At 42.8% G+C, this 17559-nt stretch overlaps 1 protein-coding gene across 3 annotated transcripts in view; it reads left to right on the top strand.

Moving 5' to 3' along the window:
* Positions 1 to 6994, top strand: part of LOC127693050 (MOB-like protein phocein) — a 54021-nt gene extending 47027 nt beyond the window's left edge. For all 3 annotated transcript variants that reach the window (XM_052193745.1, XM_052193742.1, XM_052193741.1), the window contains 3 exons: positions 1226 to 1305; positions 3380 to 3491; positions 5005 to 6994. In XM_052193745.1, the coding sequence (XP_052049705.1) occupies positions 1226 to 1305; positions 3380 to 3491; positions 5005 to 5136 (324 nt within the window). In that variant the 3' untranslated portion in view covers positions 5137 to 6994. The remainder of the gene's footprint in view (positions 1 to 1225; positions 1306 to 3379; positions 3492 to 5004) is intronic.
* Positions 6995 to 17559: the final 10565 nt, after the last annotated feature.

Raw genomic sequence — 17559 nt, 5'->3', positions numbered from 1 at the left:
GTGGGCGTAGTTGTATAATGTTGTATATTTAGCACTGCTGAATTTGTTTAATGTATGTGTGTGTGATGTATATGCAGTTGTGTGTGCAGGTGTGTTCATGCACCTACGGAGACCAGAGGCGGCCATAACACTATACTCCCATGAGGCTGGGTAGGTCTTTGAACCTGAAGCTAGGCTGGTAGCCAGCAAGCCTTAGAGATCCACTTTCTCCTTCTAACTGTGCTTAAGTTCCGGGTGCTTCTGGTCATGTCAGTAGTTTATATATGTATTTGGGATTTGAACTTAGGTCCTCGTGATTACACTTAGCCACTAATCATCTCCCCAACCTCCAAAACTACTGAACATAATCTGAGAGAGAGAGAGAGAGAGAGAGAGAGAGAATATGTGTGTGTGTGTGTGTGTATGTTATGCCTGTTATGCCTACATGTGCCTACTGTGGCACAAAATGTATGGCGGTCAGACTTGTGTATAACAACTACAACCTTGTGTAACTCATCAATCATTCAGAGATTCTGTTTCTCCAGTTCTACTGAAGGCTAGAATAGATAATCCAGTGTTCTTCCAAACATTTCCTAATGTTTCTAAACATTGTTTTTTTTAGGTTTAGTGTTGGAATGAAATTGGGAAATTAGTTAATGTATCTTCTAGAAGCCTGATATTATAACTCACAGTGAAAACAGCTTTATTTATTGATGGGATGTTTTCATAGTCATTCTGAAATCGGAAGGCACTTTTTCTTAGAATATGTTTGTGTCTTTAGAATAAGATACCTGACATGGTTAATTGTATTCTTGATTGGATTGAAACCAAGTTAGGAGATGAGTAAAGTATAAGGTATATCAGAGGGCGTTTACAGATACTTAAGTCACGAGAGCCCTGACATAAGTGGTTTAATACCCCGATGGATATAAAGTTTGAACAGTGTTGAGAGATGGAGGAAATGGAAAGGCTGAATTTGGTTAGAAGCTGGAAGGTGGAGATTGGTCTCTGAAGGGCGTTTTCTCACCTCACTCCTGCCTGTCATCACCGTGCTTCCTGTCTGCTGTGAGTTGATGGCTCCTCCCTCCACAGTCTGCCCTCTGTGGTGGACTAAAACTTCTGAAAAGAAACCTTCTTCCTTTATGTTGCTTCTGTCAAGCATTTGGTTACCTTGGTAAGAAAGGCTAATATTACCTAAGAGAAGAGAGGCCTTTTTGTTAATGCATTTAAATTTTCTCTTTTCTAGTGTCCTGCCATAGATTATACAAGACACACACTGGATGGTGCTGCATGTCTTCTGAATAGCAATAAATATTTTCCCAGCAGGTAAACAAAATCTTTAAACATGGTATTCAGCTGTTTGGGTTTCATTTAAAAGATTGATGTTTGAGAATTAAAGTTAGGGTTTTGGTTATAGTTTTTTTGTAAGTATATAGTTGACTTGTTCAGATTGAGTTTGAAATTAAGGTTGTGGTTAAACATCAGAACTTGACTCTCTCCACTCACACACTAGTTTGTCAGTGTGGTCCCTGCTGCCCCTTTTCCAGGCCGCTTCTCATAAAGCATTAGAATCTGCTTCCCCTGATAAAACCAAGGAACAGACTTGCTTAAGGGAGACTGCTTGTTTCCTTACTTTTGCTTGTAGCAAGACGGCATATATTTAGTTATACATAATAATGGCGTCATTGTGACATGAGTGTCTTTATCATATACATAGTTTTGATACTGTTCACTCTGCTGCCTTCTTATCTCACCCCTTTCAAAACTCTTCCAACAGGCCCCCTTCTGTTTTCCTTGCTTTCTCCCTCTCCGCTCTCTTCTCTTTCCCTCTCCCCCCTCCCTCCCTCTGCAGCCTACCCCATCTTTTTTTACCCAAGTAAGTTTCATTAGGGTTGTTTAGATACATGGTTGAAAGTTGTTTTCATGTGTACTTTAGTGTGTTTTCCTCCCCACCAATGGTTAACTGAATATATTACATGACAGGCTGAGGCACCTGCTCTTGTACAGATCATCACAGCAGCTGTGACTTAGCGTGCATCGCCCATGTCACACCTGGAAGTCAGCATTCCACACCTACTCTTCCTCTGACTCTACATTACTACTTCTCATTCCTCAGTATTCCCTGAGCTTTGAAGGGAGCTGATACTGATGTCCTGATTATAGCTGAGCACTCAATAGTCATTTATTTTTAATATTTTAATCTGCTTGAATCTCTACAATTACTCTTGACTACTGTGAAACAGATTTGGCAGCATAAACAGTTAATTTAGAAGGCAATTTGACAGGCATATCATATCATGTCTTATTTGTAGTTTTTTAAGATGTGGGGGAAAAACTGCATGTATTCTATTATCCCTGTGGTTAATGGTTTCTCTCCACCCCCACCTTCTACCCCCAGACAAGGTTTTTCTGTATGTAGCCCAGGCTGTCCTGCTGTCCTGGAACTCACTCTTGGAGACTTCACCTGCCTCTGTCTCCCAAGTGCTGGGATTAAAGGCATGTACCACCACTGCCCAGCAGTTTATTACTTCTTTAAAAAAAAAAAACTATGTATTTGTTTTTGAGACTGAGTCCACTATAACTTTGGGTAGCCTTGAACTCACTGTGTAGATCAGGTTGACCTTGAACTCACAGATTCATGTGCCTCATTCTCCACACTGGGACTAAAAGATATGTGTAGCCACACCCAGCACAGAGGTGTTCTGAGACAGGGTCTTGTGTAGCCTTGAACTTTACCAAGCTGGTCTTGAACTTGGGTGATCATCCTTGTAAGACCATGCCAGTCCTGGATGTAAGTACTGTGATTACTACACCTGGCTTGTGACTGGTCTTTGTTATAGAGTGGATGGGATTAGGGGATTTTTTTTCCTCTAAAATATAATTAGATTCATACCTCATCTAAAATTTGTGGGGGTAAAAACCAGAAAACATCTAATTTTTCTCTCAATATTTTATATTCTAAAAGAGAATCAGAAATATGCATATTATGATTTTTAAAAATACAAAGAAAGCAAAAGCAGATTTTATAAATAGTGAACCCTCTCAGCAGTTTAAATTACCTGCAATAGACAAAATATCAATAATGTTAAATATTTTTAAAGTATTCGGTTTCTTAGGTTTTGTTTTAGAAAGTTTTGAGGTATCAGACATTCATTTTAACTTCATTATACTTTAACAAAGTTTCAGATGTTTTTTACTAAGGTGCTATGGTCGAGTAGAGAGGGCACTGACCCAGGGCCAAGGATCAGCTGACTTCATACTCACATAACTGTAACCTTGGTCCAGATGCTCCTCTGCCTTGGTATAACCAGTACCATACTTGGGAATTAAGAAGATTGGATTGTATATTTCTAACATTTTGTCCAACCTGTGACTCTTTTTATTTCTCTTCTTTTTCTAGGGTTAGCATAAAAGAATCATCTGTAGCAAAACTAGGATCAGTGTGCCGTAGGATTTATAGAATATTTTCACATGCCTATTTTCATCACCGGCAGATATTTGATGAATATGAAGTAAGTATTTATATGCCTTAGCTTGCTTTATATTGCTATGATAAAGACCATGGCCAAAAACAGCTTGGAGAGGAAAGGGTTTATTGCTACTTACAACTTTTAGGTTACACACTTCATTACTGGGGAAGTCAGGCAGGGCAGGAACTTGAGGCAGAGAATGGAGCAGAGGTCATGGAGGACTACTACTGCTTGTCCTGGCTTGCTCAGCCTACAGATTTTTTTCCTTTTCTTTTTTTATTGGATATTTTTCTATTTTCTTTATTTACATTTCAAATGTTATCCCCCTTTCCAAGCCTCCCCCAAACCCCTCTCTCCATCCCCTCTCTCCCTTCTTCTATGAGGGTGCTCCTCCACCCACCCACCCATTCCTGCCACCCACTCCTGTCTTCCTGCCCTGGAATTCCCCTACACTGAGGCATCGAGCCATCTCAGGACCAAGGGCCTCTCCTCCCATTGATGCCCAACAAGGCCATCCTCTGCTACATATGTGACTGGAGCCATGGGTCTCTCCATGTGTACTCCTTGGTTGATGATTTAGTCCCTGGGAGCTCTGCAGGGAGGCGGGGGTTCTGGTTAGTTGATATTGCTGTTTCTTCTATAGGGTTGCAAACCCCTTCAGCTCCTCCAGTCCTTTCTCTAACTCCTCCATTGGGTGCACTGCATTCAGTCCAATGGTTGGCTTCGAGCATCCGGTTGGCTTCGAGCATCCGCCTCTACTTGTCAGGCTCTGGCAGAGCCTTTCAGGAGACAGATCAAGCTCCTGTCAGCAAAGCACTCTGGGCATCAGTAACAGTGTCTGGGTTTGGTGACTGTATATGGGATGGATCTCCAGGTTGGGCAGTCTCTGGATGGCCTTTCCTTCAGTCTCTGCTCCACACTTTGTCTCCATATCTCTTCCCATGAGTGTTTTTGTTCCCTGCTTCTAAGGACAGGAGCATGCACACTTTGGTCTTCCTTCTTTCACTTCATGTGGTCTGTGAATTGTATCTCACGTCTTCTGAGCTTTTGGGCTAATATCCACTTATCTGTTAGTGTATACCTTGTGTGTTCTTTTGTGATTGGGTTACCTCACTCAGGATGATATTTTCTAGTTCCATCCATTTGCCTGAAGATTTCATGAAGTCATTGTTTTTTAATAGCTGTGTAGTACATTGGCCTCAAATTCTTAGAAATCCCCCTGATTGAGTCTCCTTAGTGCTGGGATTAAAAGCACAGCCTGCTATCTTATACATCCCAGTAACATCTGCCCAGGGATGGCACTGTGTACATCAATCAAGAATATATGCCAACAGGCTCTGCCTACAGGCCAATCTTGTGGGGCATTTTCTCAATTGAGGTTCCCTCTTCCAAGATAACCCTAGCTTGTGTCAACAGAAAAGTCAACAGAAAACTAACCAGTACAGCATGTCAACAATTATTGTAATACATTCTTGTCAGGATAGCAGTAAAATGTTTTGATATTACTTCTAGCTTTTTGGATAGTAAATGGCTTTTTTCCCCTTTCTTTCTACAGAATGAAACATTTTTATGTCATCGGTTTACCAAATTTGTGATGAAATATAATTTGATGTCGAAGGATAACCTGATTGTACCAATTTTAGAAGAGGAAGTTCAGAATTCAGTTTCTGGGGAGAGTGAAGCGTGAAGGAATCATGTAGAACAATGTACTGGTCACATAATTAACAATTATGTACTGTATATACCATTTTAGACACATCAATCATGTACCCATATTATAGCTTATCCTTTAGTATAGGTTTTTGTATGCTATGTGTTGCCTTTTTAGATGGGAAATACATTTTAAGTTATTCATGAGCTGTATATTCACTGGTGTGGCACTCATGGTTTTTAAATAAGTTTAGTATTATCTGTTTATAATGCCTGTTAATAAAAGAATTTACAGTTTGGTAAAATTGCTGCTAAACAATCATTGGATCACAATCCTTTCAAATCTATAAAAGAATGAGCTTGTGTTTCACACAAGTACTTACAATTACTAAAGAGATAATATTTTCTTTTTTGTCCCTAAGTTTTAATATTTTAGAAAATTCAGTAGTATTCCATCTGTACTGTTAACTTTTCCAAAATGAGGTAAAAGTGTTTAAAAGTTCTGTTTATAGCATTTGGTGTGCATAACCGATTATGTATATGTTCAAAGAAATTTGAGGAAGTGTTAGTAATACTTAATCTCTCTCTCCTACATAAAGTGTACTCTAGGTCAGTGTACTTGGAAACATTGCCTTTTTTGAGATAGTGGATTATTAAGTACATGGTGACAATGGTAAGGCACATACATGATGCTCCGTGGACACCTGCCCCTCTTGTTTCCCTTAGCCCTTCAGGAAGTACACTAGTCAGGAGATTTATTTACCAAACTGTGGTTAGTGGTGGCGCTTCCCTATTTATATTTGTATTAATTGCTTACAGAGCATACCTCATACTAGCAGTAAGGTTACACTACAGGAAAACTGTACTGCCTACCTTTGATATTTGAAATTGCTGTAACTACTTAGAAAATAGTCCTTAATATAGTTTGACTTTTTCTGTTAGTAATATTAATATTTTCACCTAACCCTAGGCAGCATTAAATAGATATGAAAAAAGATAGTGTATTTATTTTATTCTCCCTCTTGAAAAGCTTATTGTTTGAATTATATGCACATGTAAGACTATTTACAATAATTCACAAGTGGTGTTGATAAGTGGTCATACTTTGATTTCTTATTTCAGTGTCTTAAGAATTTAAGTGCAGACTTATATAACATGATTGGTGGAGATTCTTATTAAATGCTGAGGTCTCTATGCCACACTGTAACAGGGCACTAAGATGGAATAGAGACCTGTGCAGTTGGGACAGCTGAAGCCATCTTTACCAATTTAACAAACACAAGAAACTTCTTTTTTATTTAAGAGCTATTTGCAAATGAAATTGAAAAATGCATTCATTTTGTTTGTTTTTCTATTATTTGAACAAATGACTTGTATTGTATTATAAGACAAGTATACACAGAAAAATTGGGAAATGACAGCTTACTGAGAGTGTGTGTAGAGTTGTTGCCTGGCCTGCCTGTGCTGTGCCAGTGGTCACCATCATCACTGTACCTGAGCCCACTGTTACCTTCTAAGAAGTTTATGTTCGCAGTGAATAGAACATTGACTGAAATTAGGTGTTTATATAACTGTCACCATAAATCATTGGGGTTAGTAATTTTTAAATAAACTTGGTAAATAGCCAAGAGACTAACCTATACTAAGTTCATGAATTATACATAGCATAGCAATGTTGCTGTTCTCTAGTTGGAGTCTCACGGTGGATTTGTCATTTGACTATTTCTCAGTGAACAGTTAAGGTAGTGATTGGGTTGTGGATCTGACTGAGAAATTGGAACATTTTGTGAATATATGGCTTAGTGTTAACGGGAAAATAAAGTATGGTTTTCTTTTTATACTTACTCCACCCTCCCTGTAATATGTTTGAAATTGATTATAAATCTGCAAAAGCATCAGGTTGTATTTTTGCTTTTGTATTCATACTGACACCTCACTAGCTCTTGTAGGTAAGATCTCAGTGAAACAGTGTGTGTTTTAATACTATTCACGTAGTTTGAAAATGCATAGGTACATGAGTAGTAGTTAAAAAGTGGCTAGAGCCAGAGTGGTGGGGCACACTTTTTTGGGGGGAGGGGGGTTTGAGACAGGGTTTCTCTGTGTAGCCCTGGCTGTCCTGGAACTCACTCTGTAGACCAGGCTGGCCTCGAACACAGAAATCCGCCTGCCTCTGCCTCCCAAGTGCTGGGATTACAGGCGTGCGCCACCACACCCGGCTTGGGGCACACTTTTAATCCAGCAGAGAGAGGCAGTGCCTGGGCTGCGTGAGATCCTGTCTCACAGATGTGGGACCAGCAGGATAGCTCAGCAGGTAAAAGTGATTGCTAACAAGCCTGATGACTTCAGTTTCATCCCCAAAACCTACATGGAGAGAACAGCTCCTGCGAGTTGTCCTTTGACCTCTGTGCATGCCATGGCTGGCATGTACCTATCTACACAAAATCCAAGTTTTTAAAAGTTAAAAGATGATTGATGAGGCTGAATGTCAGAAAGGAAAAATAGGATTTGAGAGGTCAGCTGGTAAGATGACTCGGTGGATGCATTGACTGGCCTGATGACCTGGATTCAGTCCCTAGAGCGCACGTGGTAGTAGGAGAAAACTGACTTCTGGGGCTGTCCTCCAACGTCCACACACTGGTCTGTGATAGCCCCCAAATAAATGAAACCATAAACTTCGGAAAAGATTATTAAAGAGCTGAAGAGATGGCTCAGCTGGTAAAGTACTTGCCGGGCAAACATGAGGACCTGAGTTGGATCCCAGCCCCCGTGGTAGCATGCTTGTAACCTGTAGTGGAAAAGGCAGATTTGAGGCAGGTGGATGAGCTTGCCTGCTAGTCAGCCTAGCTACTTGGTAAGTTTCAGTGACACATAGAAACAGCACAGAGTGAAATGCCACTAAGGGACATGACAGAGCTGCCCTCTGACCTTCACATGCACACACACGTGTTATGTGTGTTATGAAGCCTGGCTCTGGCAAGTGATCTTGTAGAGTACGTGTCCTTTGAGAAGTGGAAAGTCAGCGTTGACTTAATTCATACAGTGGTGTGTGTACAGAACCTGTCTGCTGGGTATGCTGGCTGAGTGTTTGAAATCTCAGAATTTGAGAGGCTGAGGCAGAAAGCTCAAAATGCAAGTCTAGCTTGAGCTGTATATATTGTGTTTGAGGCTAACCTGGCTTACAGAATGAGACTGTCTCAAAAATAAAAACAAAAGCCTTATATATTCTTTTTCATACAGATCATGTTGATGGGGCTGGGAAAGGCACTTAACTGTGCTAAATTGCCCTTGCAGGGAACCCAAGTTCATTTCCAGCACTACATTATGTACCCAGAATTCCAGTTCCAAGAGATATGACCTCTCTCTCCTGCTCTCCACTGGCAGGCAACAGATGGTGCAAATACATATATGCAGGCACAACACTCAAACATAAGAAAACACTGAAAATTCACCCTCTCTCTCTACTTAAACCATTTGTATGCCCATGTGAACGTGTCCATTTTGTTTTAACTAGCTTCACATGTTAAATTTTCATTTCTAAAATGCTTTTTTGGTTAAATTCCAGGGGGGGGGGGTGGGGAGTCAGATAGGTTTCATGTAGCACAGGCTGGCCTTGAGTTTCCTATCTTCTTGCTTCTACCTTCCAAGTGCTGGACTTGTATGTATGACACCACTGTGTTTGGCAATTTCATATTTCTACCCCACTTTGTCTCATTCTCAGCCCTTTTTTTTTGAGACAGGGTCTCTTTGTATCTCAGGCAGCATTTAAGTTATTCCCAAACTGGTGAAAGAGATTGGCTGTATCCCTCAAACTGAACTCTTTAACTTGGCTCTCCTGCTGGAGACGGACCTCCGTGGAGAATCCATTCTTTCGTGCTGTCTAGAGGACTAACTTTTTCCATAAGAAATGCTGTGGAGTGGTGGGCATTGTAGAATCTGAACTGACCCTGAGTCAGAATGGTTTGGGCATTCCCAGTTCAATGGGAAGAAACAACACTTTGAAGTGTACAACACAGTGATTGTGGATGCATTGGAGGGTAACAGACCTCCAGTGCTTATTCATCTCCTGTCTGGAACGTTGTCAGTTGATGCACACTGCACGGCTCCCCTTCTCTGGGTTCTGCTCTGATGCTGTAGAATTGTAGAGCCCTCATTCCAGAGTGGGGCATCTTACCTAGCGAGAGTATGCAGCATTTGGGCCGGCGTTGCATCCTTCAGGCCCATCCATGTTCCGGTATACTGAGGGTACCCTGCCCCCTTTCCCCTTGTGTACAGGAGTGTTTTGTGTGCATGTGTGTCTGCACCATGCAAATGCAGAGCACAGAAGAGGGCATCGGGTCTCTTGGACCTGGAGTTACTGATGGTGGTTAGAGACCGGGTAGGTCAGACGTGGGAATGTTGAATGGTCGGTGCTTCTGTTTTTAATTTTCAAGGAATTGCCATACTATTTTCACCTCTGCTGCAGTAGTTTGCATCCTGTTTTCTCCACATCATCTCCATTTTGTGGACAGTAGCCAACCCTGCAGCCATGAGCCTCATTTCGCTGATGACACTGGACACTTTCTCACACACCTCTTAGTTGTTTTTGTGTTGTCCTTGGATAAATGTCTCTTCTGCTCCTTAGTTCATGTTTAAACTGGGATTTTGTTGTTGTTGTTGTTTATTTCTAATGTGCCATTGCATTGCATTACATATCTGATTGGAGAGTAACTTTTTATCAGATGTAAGGTTGCCAATAATTTTTTTGCCATTTTGTAGATTGTCTTCTTATGCCTCTTTGCTGTACAGAAAGAAGCTTTTCTTTAAAAAACAACACACACACACACACACACAAGACAAACCCAACTTTGGGGCTAGAGAACTGGCACAGATTAACAGCACTGGCTGTTCTTCCAGAGGACCTGGGTTCGATGCCCAGCACCCATATGGCAGCTCACAACTCTCCATGACTCTAGGTTTAACACCATCTTCTGTGCACTAGGCATGCACATGGTTCACAGACCTACATGCCAACAAAACACACATATGTGCACTAAATCTTTAAACAAAAACATACTAGTTTATGTGTGTGAGTGGATGCATGCATGGCTTCATGCATGTGTGCAGCTCACAAGACAACCTTTGGGAGCGGGCTCCTTCCTACTCGGGTCCCAGGGATGGAACTCAGGTCATCAGGCTTGGCAGCAAGTACCACTGAACCCTCTCACTGGCCCCGGTGTGCCTATTTGGGAGGAATTGAACCTAAAACAGCACTCAGTACTGGGGAGTGGAGGATCAGGCTTGAAGTCCAGCGACTTGGGAGGCTGAGACAGGAGCATCAATCGGCTGAGCCGAGACTAGCGTTAGCAGCGTGGGAAACCTCACAGTGTCCCAAAAAACAAGAAACCAAGCATCCACGTGTACACTGGTAACTTTTAGAGTACATAAAAGGACTTAGTTCTGCTGGTACTCAGAAACCCTAAGGGAGGGAGGGAGGGAGGAGAGAGAGAGAGAGAGAGAGAGAGAGAGAGACTGTATTGAGCTTTTTTCTTCATTTTAATTTTTTTGAGATAACATCTCATACAGCCTAGGCTAGCATAGATGAAGATGACTTTGAACTTCTGATCCTTCTGCTTCCACTTCCTGAATGCTGAGATTCTTAACTTCCCAGTTTACCTGGTGCTGGGATTAAACCAAGGTTTTGTGCCTGTCAGGTGAGACTCTGGAGATGAGCTAACCTCAGCCCCTGTTACCCCCGCCTCTTCTCATCTCCATAAAAACCGTTTATTATTTGAGACAGGATCTCACAGTGTAGCCCTGGCTGGCCTGGAACTCACCATGTAGACGAGGTAGTCCTGTGTAAGCAACAGAGCTGGGTCTGCAGATGGCGTGCAGATGTCTCTGGAAGGCATGGCTGAGAATACGGAGAAGTTCTAGCGGTGCCCAGCCTTCTCGTTCAGTCACACAAAGGTGAAGCAGAAGTGATCTCAAATTTTAAATAGTCCCAGGTAAGTTGCATTTTTGCAAGATGCTGCAATCCCAGCAGAAACATGATCCTCCTTTGAATCCCATGTGTTTCTTGAGGCCAAATTGTAACATTCAGTCACTGAGTTGTGGGTAGGTTAGAGTTTGGCAGTGGTCTGTCCAGCAGAGTGAATCGTGCTGGGGTATCCGGGACTTCCAGGGCCTATCTGAATCAGACTGTGATTTTGGCTGATTATAAACAGCCCCTTTCTCTTGCTTATAATTCTAAATTAAAAATAGGCCGGTCGCTAACTGGCTGTAGTCCCATCTGCCTTTAACTCACACTGGCTAGTTTCTAAGTGTGCCAGAAGCCTCACAATGTGGCCATTCTTCTCAGACTCTCCCACACAGGCCAGCACTAATTCGGCGATTCCATAAGTTGAACCCAAATGAGCCTCCGTGAGTCACAGTTGGCATGGAAGCCCTTCATCGCTTGGCCTTGGCCTTCTGTTTATGCATTGAGTGATTTAATATGAAGATGAAACCTTAGCTCACTGCCCAGAAGAAATCCAGTCTGTCCTAGTCCAGATCCAATGAGTGAGGAAGAGAATCAAGCCATTGTAGGTTCAGTGTGGGAGCACTGTGTGCTGTGAATGATTTCCCAGGACAGAAACTTCCCCTTGGTCAGAAATATCCACCAGGATTGTCAAGCAGGCTGAGTACTCATCTTAAAAACCATGATTTCAGAAGCAAATCTGAAAATATGTTTCTGATAACAGCTATGCAATGATAGTTTTGAGACTACAACATTGACTTATGGGGAAGAAACAGAACATGACCTTTGTGGCTTCAAAAGGGTAAAGTAGGTCAGGTATGATGGTGAATGTCTGTTATCCCAGCATTGGGGATCAAAGGCAGAAGGTGTTCAAGCTATCTGCCTCTCCAGTGCTGGGACTAAAGGTGTGCACCACCACGCCTGGCATAGAATTACTAAAAAAACAAGAAGGAAATAGGTCAGGGATGTTGAAAATGTCTGCTCTTTTCCAGAAGAAGATTCCCAGAACCATGTAAGATGGCTCACAGCCACCCACAGCGCCAGCTCCAGGGGTCTGGCACCCTCTTCTGGACTCTTTGGGGGCCTGTGCACACACTCCACCCACCTTCCATGTGCACATAATTAAAAAATAAATCATATGCAAGCTCCAAGAAAAATATCTATTTGTTTATTTATTGTATGTGGAGGGAGGGCGTACACGTGCTGTGGGCACACATGGAGGTCAGAGGTTGACTTGCAAGAGTTGATTCTACCATGTGGGTCCTGGGAATTGAACCCAGGCCATCCGGCTTTGTGCCTTACCTACTGAGTCATGTCACTGGCTCTGACTTATTACTTCCTCTCTCCCTCCCTCCCCCCTTTCTCCTTTCTCTCTTCTTTCCTTCCTTCTCTCCCTCCTTTTTTTTTTTAAAGTCTTGCTGATTGAAAGTTTTGATCCATCACATCAGTCATTTTTGTGTCTAAAGTTAGGAAGTTTCATTGAATATCATGTAAGTTGTGTTTTACGGTGTCATGATAGCTAATGTTGCTCTGTTATGCCACGAGCTAAAGAGGCTGTAACCCTCGGCAATCTGTATTAAAGCCTTTCCAGGGCTGGGGCTGTAGCAGTGTTTACCTGGCTAGGACAACACCCTGTGGCCCTTTGCTCCTCAAAAAGCCCTTGGAATCCCAGCAAGAGGATTGCGTCTGAACCCAGCCTGGGCTAAATGGTGAGACTCTCTGTCTTTAGGTTTTCAAGCCTGGTGCTCTTTTGCCTGTAGTGTCTGTAGCTCTTGCTCTTCAGAAGGCTGAGCCATGAAGGAGATTTGTTAAGCCAGCAGCACAGCACAGTGAGACAGACTCAAATATATGGTTTCCCATGGGTGCGTTTACAGCTTGGCTTTTTTTTTTTTTTTTTCAAGACAGGATTTCTCTGTGTAGCCCTGGCTGTCCTGGAACTCACTCTGTAGACCAGGCTGGCTTCAAACTCAGAAATCCGCCCGCCTCTGCCTGCCAGAGTGCTGGGATTAAAGGCGTGCGCCACCACCGCCCTTGAGAAGTCAATGAAGACTTTCTTTAAAATAGTATTTTTGTTTTGTTGGTTTTCGGCAAGGTTACTAGGTAACCCTGGCTGTCCTGGAACTCAGTGTACAGAGCAGGCTGGCCTTAAACTCAAAGATCCACTTACCTCTGCTTCCTGAGTGTTGGAATAAAAGGTGTGTGCCAGCCATGCCTTTGGTGTGTGTGTGTGTGTGTGTGTGTGTGTATATGTGTGTTTAAGACAGTCTCACTGCAGCCCAGGCTAGCCTTGAATTTGAGTCAATCTTCCTTGACCTTAAATACTGGGATTAGAGGCTAGCACCACCACACTTGGCTTAATACTATATTTATGTGTGGCTTTTTTGTATAACTGAACATAGATATATTAGTATAATATGATTTCAAGCAATTGGCAGTGATTGGAGGAATCAGGAGGAGAGATTTTTTTCCTTTTGTTTTTTCCCTTTTCCCCTCCCCCTCTTTTTTTTTTCTCTCTTTTTTCTGAGGCAATGTTTTGGCATACAAGTTGAGCTTTGAATGTTAGAGCTTCCTGCCTCACCATCAGAGTGAAGAGGTTTTCAAGCTTTATTTTGGAGCATGGGGAATGCAAGTGTTAGTGGTCTGGGAATTTTTTTCATAGAATTTACAGGGTTTACTGTTTCTGAATAAAATGTCAACTTTTAGGCAGGTAGAGACTAAGTCATTATTATTATTATTATTTTTTTTTTGGATTTGGTTTTTTTGAGACAGGGTTTCTCTGTGTAGCCCTGGCTGTCCTGGAACTCACTCTGTAGACCAGGCTGGCCTCGAACTCAGAAATCCGCCTGCCTCTGCCTCCCAGAGTGCTGGGATTACAGGCGTGCGCCACCACTGCCCGGCCTAAGTCATTATTTTAACCAAACACCAGTTGTCAGATATGGAGAGACACTGAGGCAGGGAGCTAGCTATCAGTCCAGAGCACGGCAGGATGACAGTAAGTGGAATGTGACTTTTGTCACATTCTGAGACCTTTGGAGAGACCACAGCCTGTGACATGAGGTGTCAGGAGAGCCTTTCTTCAGGTCCTCTAAGCTCAAAGCATCACAGTCCTCACCAGCCCTCAGGCTGCATGGGTGCAGGGGCCCTGGGCATGCTGTCTAGGCCAGGAAAGCATTCCTTGGGTAGAAACAGCATGGAAACTGGTCACTCAGGAATTCAGAGGCTCGCTGGTTTGGTGAAGTGGGTGCCAGGGTGGCAATGGGTGATGGGTTCTCCTCACACAGTGTTTCTTGGCCTGCAGAAGAACTTGCTTTCCAAGTTCCCAGTTATTCAGTGCTGGTGACTCTTCTGCTAAGAAGCCATCTGCCCTCCAGTCTCAGGTCTCCACCACCTGGTGTAGAGCTGTTCTCAGTCTGAGATCCTTTCCCCAAGCTTCCCAACACCTTAGAGAATACTTTTTTTTTTTTTTTTTTTTTTTTTTTGAGACAGGGGTCTTAGTTAGGGTTTTACTGCTGTGAACAGACACCATGACCAAAGCAACTCTTATAAGGCTTACCAGTTCAGAGGGTCAGTCCATTATCATCAAGGCAAGAACATGGCAGCGTCTAGGCAGGCATGGTGCAGTAGGAGCTGAGAGTTAGTTTTACATTTTCATCTGAAGATTGCTAAGAGAATATTCCAGACAGCTAGGACAAGGGTAGCCCACACCCACGGTGACACACCTACTCCAATAGGGCCACACCTTCTAATCCTGCTAGTCCCTGGACTGAGCATATACAAACCATCACAACAGGGTTTCCCTGTGTAGCCCTAGAACTCACTCTGTAGTGTAGGCTGGGCTCAAACTCAGAGATCCACCTGCCTCTGGTGCTGACACAACCATTAAAAAAAAAACAAAAAAAAAAAAACCTTTTTTCTTTTACATTTAGAGGTGTGTGTGTGTGTGGGGGGGGGGGGGTCAGTTTTTTCTTTTCACCATGTCTGTACCAGGATTTGAACTCAGACCATCACACTTGGTGGCAAGTACTGAAGCATTTCACTGGCCCCAAGTCAGATGATCTTAAGACATTTGTAGGCCCCAGGTTCTTCTCTAGAGCAGCCAAACATGTAAAAATGTTGCCCAATTTACATTATATTTGTTGAGGTCTGGGAATCACCACACAAATCTCTTAGACACCAATGTCAGTCAAGCAGAGTTGGTTTATTGATCACACACCCCAAGACTGATCAACCAGGGACACAGCCTAGACTTGAGAGCCAGATTTTCCTCAAATGTTCCTCAGGGCCAGTTTATATAGGCAAAATACACAATGAGCTCATGTGCAGGTGCAGGAAGTGCTGCCCAGTGGTCCGCTCTGACTCAAGCCATTTTGGCTAACTGGACAGAACATTTCTAGCTGACCTTTTTTTGATTCAGTCTAAGGGCTTATGGTTGTTGAATTTCTTAATATTAGCAAACCTCAGAACATACAGAACATATCAGTGGTTAGCATGACTCTGCTCTGAGTCACGCTGTCTTTCTGTGTCAGAAACAATATGAAATGACTGGCAGGCAGGGACCAAAATGGCTGCAGCTATGCTGGGGGGACCCAGCTTCAGCAGTGTTCATCTTTCTTAAAGTAAAGCTTTCTTTGAAATTCAGTTTTAAGGTCTGGACTCCCAGGAGATGTGGAGGCTTACATCTTTAATCCCAGAATTCAACAGGCAGATCTATGTGCTGTTAATGCTTGCCTGATCTACATAGTGAGTTTTAGGCCACCCAGGGCTACATAGTGAGACCCCCATCTCAAGACAAAAAACCCAAACAAACAAAAGAATTGGACTCCATTTACAAATATTATCATATATTCTTTGAAGTTCCTTTGGAATGAGAAAAGCTAAACAAATAGTTTTCAAAATTTATGGCAGTCTACGACAGATTTTTTTTTAATTGAAGTTTTACTCTGTAGCCCAAATTACCCTGCAATTCATTGTTCCTCTGCTTCTGCCTCCTTTTTTTTTTTTTAAGATTTATTTTATTTATTATATGTAAGTACACTGTAGCTGTCTTCAGACACTCCAGAAGAGGGAGTCAGATCTTGTTGCAGATGATTGTGAGCCACCATGTGGTTGCTGGGATTTGAACTCAGGACCTGCAGAAGAGCAGTCAGTGCTCTTAACCGCTGAGCCACCTCTGCAGCCCCTGCTTCTGCCCCCTTTGAGCTGGGATGAAAGTCCTATGCCACTGTCTCCAGTCAAGAACACTTGATACATGGTGTCAAGTGGCCGAGTCTGTCCTTGAGCTCTCTGTGTGTTGAAGGTTAATCTCGAACTCTGATCCTTGTTTCCACTGCCAAATTACTTGGATAGCAGGTGTGAACCACCATGCTCAACTCTATTCTGTTACTGTTTGTTTGTTTGTTTGTTTATTTAGAGTCTCTATAGTTCAGGTTGGCCTAGAACTTACTATGTAGCCCATGCTGGTGTTAAAGTCACTGTGATCCTCCTGCCTCAGTGTCCTGAGTGCCAGAATGACATACTGGTGAGAACCGGTATATCAGGTTTTAAAGCTGTATGGGTTTTTTTTTTTTTTTTATTTGTTTGTTTGCCTCTGTCCCCTAAGCCCCGAGACTAAAGGTGTGTGCCCCTGCAGTCTCACTAAAGCTGTATGTTTTGAAGCTATATAAATAAAATGTTAACTTTTATGGTCATCATATTTTAAAGCTAACACAAATATTTTTTCATGTCTTAAAAAACTATCTGGGGCACCTTGAAGATTCTATAGGTGCGTGTGTTTTAAATCCCTCAATGGGAGGAAAGAACCCTTAAGGTAAAAGCAATGTTTTTATACTTTTTGTTTATTTCAAGTGTTTGTGTGTGCACGCACACATCAGAGCACATGTATGGAAGTCAGAGAACAGCTTGCAAAGAGTCAGTTCTCTGCTTCAGCCCTCTGGGTCCTGTGAGCTGAGCTCACCCACCGAGCCATCTTGCTGGCCCTAAAAGCAAGTCATAAAAGGAAGTGTGCACGTTTGGTGTAGCTGCCTGCAGCCACATGTAAACCGGGTTACCTGTTGAGAGAATTTTGGGGTCATAGGGAAGAGGGGCGAAAAGAACGTGCGGCCAAGTCAATGTTCACTGATCAAAGCCGTAAACTTTAATGGCGCCAGACCTTTTAACAGTTCGGGCAAACCCTTCCCCCCAGACTCCAGGCTGAGTTCCGGTGGAAGTTGTCTAGCTTCTCTTGGAGGTCTTCGTCTTGACTGCTCCGGCAGCTGGGTGGGTCACCTGTTTAATTCAGGGATTCCTATACCTGGAGGAACAATGAACTTAACCTTTACTACGAGCGCTCCACCCTAGGTGGAGCAGGATCCTGGCCTCTGAGATGGGAGAAGTTAACCTTGACCAAAGTCAAACTCTGACCAAGTGCAAGACTGCCCCAATATGGCTCTGTACAGTTTGGTGTGATGGAGCGCGCCTGTAGTGCTG

The sequence above is a fragment of the Apodemus sylvaticus genome, chromosome 9 (assembly GCF_947179515.1).
Source record: "Apodemus sylvaticus chromosome 9, mApoSyl1.1, whole genome shotgun sequence".
Taxonomy (NCBI): Eukaryota; Metazoa; Chordata; class Mammalia; order Rodentia; family Muridae; genus Apodemus; species Apodemus sylvaticus.
This window is presented reverse-complemented; position numbering and strand designations above follow the sequence as displayed.